This window comes from Rhinoraja longicauda, chromosome 14, assembly GCF_053455715.1.
Source record: "Rhinoraja longicauda isolate Sanriku21f chromosome 14, sRhiLon1.1, whole genome shotgun sequence".
Taxonomy (NCBI): Eukaryota; Metazoa; Chordata; class Chondrichthyes; order Rajiformes; family Arhynchobatidae; genus Rhinoraja; species Rhinoraja longicauda.
In genome coordinates this window covers 6,239,859-6,245,858 of record NC_135966.1, presented here as the reverse complement: position 1 = coordinate 6,245,858, position 6,000 = coordinate 6,239,859, and the positions used below count along the sequence as shown (strand labels likewise).

Sequence of the window (6,000 nt, the reverse complement as noted above, 5' to 3'; positions counted from 1 at the left end):
AAGTTATTTCCTTGCTCAGAAGTTCATACAAATATGTAGAAAGGAACTGCAGATGCTGGTTCAAACCGAAGATAATTTGAAGAAGGGTCTTGACCCGAAACGTCACCCATTCCTTCTCTCCAGAGATGCTGCCTGTCCCGCTGAGTTACTCCAGCTTTTTTGTGTCCATCTTCAGTTCATACAAATATGTTTTTAAAAACAAAGGGCTATCACAAAGGTCCAAAATGGTAACAGTTCAATGTATAAAAAGGTTGCTTGGTATTTAATCTCATGTCGCCTCACTTACACGAGAGGATAGAGACAGCGGTGAAGTCCCTGTATTGAGAGGCTGAACACTCCTTCAAATAATTATCTTCCTCTCAGTAACAGGAGTCTCACGAGATTCGTTATGTTCTTGCTCAACTTTCCACAATTAAACTCTTTGTTCAAGTTTTGCCCAACAGAGGTAGCTAATGGATTCCCAGATCTTCCAAAGCTTTGGCAGCTTTTTGTCCAACTCATCAACTTTATCTTCCACAAAGGTCTGCCTTCGAGGCTTTTGGGCAAGAACGGTCTTCAAAGGAAAAAAGAATCAGCGTTCAACACAAACGAGGCACAACCCCGTTGAATTCTGAAGTGGATTCTAATTGAATTGATTCACCACCGTCCTCAATGGGTTTTATTTCGAGGTCAATTGTGAGCCGACGACTGTTAAATTTCAGACACGGTTGACTGAATTTCGAATTTCTGCTATTCCCACTGGGGAAGACACAAACTGAGAACCAGGATTACTTGTGACAGCAGAAGGATTATTGGCATTCTCCTCTCTTGATCGATCAGTAGACTCTGTTAAATTTGGCGTATCATTCCCTGAGATGTCGAGGCCTTTCCAAACCCTTACGGCCTGAACCCGGTGCTCTTTGTCTAAATTGTCCAGTTGCCGAGCTTTGAGAAGCGGAGATGAGAATAAGGTGCCTTGCAGACTACGAATGAGGTACCTGGCGATGTAAAGACAAACGTGAAAACTCCTCTTCATCCACGCAACAGGTTAAAACAAAAGCCACCAAAAAGAGGGGTGTTCAGCCTAAATACTTCAAATGGATCAAATTCCACTTTTAGTTTTTGTTTAGTTTAGTTTAGAGATACAGCGTGGAAACAGGCCCTTCGGCCCACCAAGTCCGCCCGACCAGCAATCCTCGCATACCAACACTATCCTACACAGACTTGGGACATTTTACAATTTTACCAAGCCAACAAACGTGCACGTCTTTGGAATGTGGGCGGAAATCAGAGATCCTGGAGGAAACCCCCACAGTTCACGGGGAGAACGTACAAACTCTTGCTATTGAGGGCGTGCAGCGTAGGTTTACTAGGTTAATTCCCGGAATGGCGGGACTGTCATATGTTGAAAGACTGGAGCGACTAGGCTTGTATACACTGAAATTTCGAAGGATGAGAGGAGATCTTATCGAAACGTATAAGATTATTAAGGGGTTGGACACGTTAGAGGCAGGAAACATGTTCCCAATGTTGGAGGAGTCCAGAACAAGGGGCCACAGTTTAAGAATAAGGGGTAGGCCATTTAGAACTGAGATGAGAAAAAACTTTTTCAGTCAGAGAGTTGCGAATCTGTAGAATTCTCTGCCTCAGAAGGCAGTGGAGGCCAATTCTCTGAATGCATTCAAGAGAGAGCTAGATAGAGCTCTTAAGGATAGCGGAGTCAGGGGGTATGGGGAGAAGACAGGAACGGGGTACTGATTGAGAATGATCAGCCATGATCACATTGAATGGCGGTGCTGGCTCAAAGGGCCGAATGGCCTACTCCTGCACCTATTGTAAAATAAATTTAAAAAAAACTCCGTCCAGACAGCACAGGTCAGGATCAAACCTGGGTCTCTGGCGCTGTAAGGCAGCAACTTTACCCACTGCGCCACTTGGGCAGCTTATAATGGGTGGCAGAGTGGCACAGCTGGTAGAGCTGCCATCTCACAGCATCAGAGGCCGAGGTTCGATCCTGACCTCAAGCCCTGCCTGTGTGGAATTTGCACATTCTCTCCGTGACCCCGTGGGTTTCCTTCGGGCGCTCCTGTTTCTTCCCACATCCCAAAGACGTGCGGGTTTGCAGGTTAATCACCCCTCTGTAATCTGCCCCTTGTGTGTAGGGAGTGGGTGAGAAAGTGGGACAACGCAGATCTGGCATGAACTGGTGATCGACGGTCAGTGTTGACTCGGTGGGCTGAAGGGGCCGTCTCCATGCTGCATCTCCAGACTAAAGTTAACCCAATGTTTTGAATTGAATTCTCATGAAAAGTGAATTTGCCAATTTTAAGTAAAACCTTTCTCTACACCCCCTCCCACTCTTTGCTGTGACCCCCTCCAAAGTGCACAAAGATCTCCCACTGCCCAGACACTCTGCCCTTCCCCTCCTCTTCAGGCTTATCTCTCACCCCAGAGTCACCCAATTCTCATTGATCCCCCTTTCCCCTTCCATCCATATCCCCCCCCGCCCCCACCCACCCCACCTCCAGCTTTACATTTCACTCCTTTACTCTTCATTTTCTCCAATGCTGCCTGACCCACCAAATAACTCCAGCAATCTGCGTCTTTTTTTGTAAACTAGCATTTATTCCCTAATGTTATTCCCTTTATCCTGTATCTGTACACTGTGGACGGCTTGATTGAAATCCTGTACAGTGTTTTCGCTGACTGGATATCCCGCAACAAAAAAGTTTTCACTGCACCTCGGTACACAACACTTTAGTCAGAGGTTCTTCAACTTTAGATAGCTCCTCTGTCCCTCTCTTCCCCCTCCCCCTTCCCAGTTCTCCCTCTATCTTCCTGTCTCCACCTATATCCTCCCTTTGTCCCAGCCCCCCTGACATCAGTCTGAAGAAGGGTCTTGACCCGAAACGTCACCCATTCCTTCTCTCCTGAGATGTTGCCTGACCTGCTGAGTTACTCCAGCATTTTGTGAATAAATACCTTCGTTTAGTCAGAGGTTGGTGAGTCTGTGGAATTCTTTGCCACAGAAGGCTGTAGAGGTCAAGTCAGTTTATTTTATCAGTTTCGTTTATTATCACGTGTACCGAGGTACAGTGAGAAGCTTCAAAGGATGCAGCACAAATATTTCTAAGGCAGAGATAGATAGATTAGTAAGGGTGTCAGGGGTGACGGGGAGAAGGCAGGAGAATGGGGTTAGTAGGGAGAGAGACATCAGCCATGATTGAATGGCAGAGCAGACTTGATGAGCCGAATGGCCTAATTCTGCTCCTATCACTTATGACCTTATGACTAAGCCACACACCGCACTACACAGTACCAGTTCCTGCACGTTCCCATCTCCCTGACTGTAGATCCCTTGCCACCAGCAACACTCCATCTCCCCCTGTTCCAATTTGGAACTTCCACTACGTTTCCAATCCACCCCCATCCCATCCCAAACCAACACCACTCCAGCATCTCTCAGTTGCTCTTGATTGGAAATAGTTGCTTACCTGGGTAAAAGGGCTAGGATTGGTGTGATGAGACAGACCAGGTGGAAGAGCGGGTCAGTCATCTGACGTTGTATGATCCAATATGGATCTGACGGACTGTTGCAGGTCACACAGACGGCACTATAAACCAGTGTAATCAGAAAGTAGAGTGCAATACTTCCGATCATGGAAACCCAATGCAGCCAGGTCTGTCAAAAGGGATTAAAGCATTCATTTCTTCACATCTAATGGTGTGGAAAATGGACAGGAAGGAACTGCAGATGCTAGTTTACTCTGAAGAGAGACTCAACATGCTGGAGTAACGCAGCGGGTCAGGCAGCATCTATGGAGAAAATAAATTGGTGACGTTTCGGGTCAAGATTGAAGAAGGGTCACGACCTGAAACGTCACCTATTCCTTTTCTCCAGAGATGATGCCAGACCCGCTGAATTACTCCAGCATTTTGTGTCCATCTTCGGAGAGGAAAATGGACCGAGATTAGTTCATAAGTAATAGGAGCAGAATTAGGCCATTCGGCCCAGCAAGTCAAATCCAATCATGGCTGATCTATCTTTCCCTCTCAACCCCATTCTCCTGCCTTCTCCCCATAAACCCCTGACACCCTGACATTTATTTCACAAGCTGACTACCCTTTTTGCAAAGCACCAGAATTTTCAAACCTTTGTTGAGTTGGTAAAGTGGGGCCTTAGAAAGTAATTACACGCAAAGAAATGTGACCTGTTGATATGGCCCCTGGACTCTCACGAAAGCAATATGGATCACTTTCAATTTCCATATCCTTGCAAGAAGTCTGGATTCAATTATGCTTTCCTGGTACGGATATCAAAGGTGGTATGGATTATAAATCCCAACATGGAAGAATTTGCTGCTTTACAAGTACAAAGCTCAACCTCTGCTGGATCATTGCCAAATGGGCAGTCTCTCAATGGTATCGACCTTGGGGAAGAAATAATGGAGTTCCTGCATCCAAACTACAGCAAGCTGCAGATGTAAGGTGCTCGGATTCTATATCTAGACTCTACACTCTAGAACTACAGCATGGAAACAGGCCCTTCGGCCCACCGTGTCTGTGCTGACCTGCACTATCCTGTAAAACCAGGGACAACTTACAATTTACAGAAGCCAATCAACCTACAAAACCTACATGTCTTTGGAGTGTGGATGGAAATTGGAGTATCCGGAGAAAACCCATGCAGGTCACGGGGAGAATATACAAATTTCGTGCAGACAGCACCTGTAGTCAGGATCGAAGCCGGGTCTCGGGCGCTGTAAGGCAGCAACTCTACCGCTGCGTCACCGTGCAGCCCTGTGTAATGGATAGGTTGTCTAGTGAAGGGTTTTGGCTGATGAAGAATGGGGACAGGATCAGTTGGGGATGAGAGGCAACACATAGGTTGTGTAGTGAAGGTATTGGGCAGGTGAGAATCCAGGACCAGAGGGCACAGCCTTAGAATAAGAGGACAAACCTTTTGGAAGGTGATGAGGAGGAATTTAGTCAGAGGATGGTGAATCTTTGGGATTCATTGCCACAGACACTGTGGAGACCATCAATAGATAATTTTAAGGCGCCGATTGATGGATTCTTGATTAGTAAGGGTGACCTCGGGTGCTGGCTGTGTGGAGTTTGCACGTTCTCCCCGTGACCGCCTGGGTTTCCTCCGGGTGCTCCGGTTTCATCCCACATCCCAAAGACGTGTGGGTTTGTGCGTCTGTAAATTATCCTGAGTGTGCAGGGAGTGGATGAGAAAGTGGGATAACCGTAGAACTGGTGTGATGGTCGGCATGGACAGAATGGTCAAAAGCCTGTTTCCATGCTGTATTTGTAAGCTGAACTAAACAAACATATTTTGAACACTTTGTAAAATATATTATCCTTCTTGAGGCACGCACCATTTTCTAATACGAAAACGATCTGCAATCAGAGTCTGGCCAATATTGCTCAATCGATCAGCTCTTGATACAAAACATATTGTATGATCATTGTCACATTCATTTTACCAGGCAGTCACTGTGTGTAGAACTTGCAGCTGAGATCCCTACAACATGACAAAAGCTGACTTTCAAAACTGCATGTACCTTTTTTTGCTTTCTTTTAGTAACTATTTAGTTTAGTTTAGTTTAGAGATGCAGCACGGAAACAGGCCCTTCGGCACACCAAGACCGCACCGACCAGCAATTTCTGCACTCCAATACTATCCTGCACACGAGGGACAATTTACTTTTATGCCAAGCCAAACACCCTACAAACCTGTACATCTTTGGAGGATGGGAGGAAACAGAAGGTCTCGGAGAAAACCCACGCAGGTCACCCTCTGTACAAACTCCGTACAGGCAACACCCGTAGTCGGGATTGAACCCGGGTCTCAGGCGCTGTACGGCAGCAATCTACCGTGAACCACCTATTTAAGATATTAGCACCAAGACAATAATGCACAAATCCTACATCCTGCACTTTCTTTTATTTAAAGTACTAACATGATCTTGGTCATTCATCTTAATTTTGTAAAGCTGAAATCTGTTTAGGGTT

The 6,000-nt window shown here is 46.1% G+C and overlaps 1 protein-coding gene across 1 annotated transcript in view; it reads right to left on the bottom strand.

Annotated features, from left to right (window-relative positions):
* Window positions 1-697: 697 nt before the first annotated feature.
* Window positions 698-6,000, bottom strand: part of LOC144599805 (phospholipid-transporting ATPase VB-like) — a 67,655-nt gene continuing 62,352 nt past the window's right edge. Inside the window, exons 21-22 of the mRNA XM_078411046.1 lie at window positions 3,474-3,661; window positions 698-977 (exon numbers count right to left, since the gene is read on the bottom strand). Of these exons, the coding sequence (XP_078267172.1) occupies window positions 698-977; window positions 3,474-3,661 (468 nt within the window). The remainder of the gene's footprint in view (window positions 978-3,473; window positions 3,662-6,000) is intronic.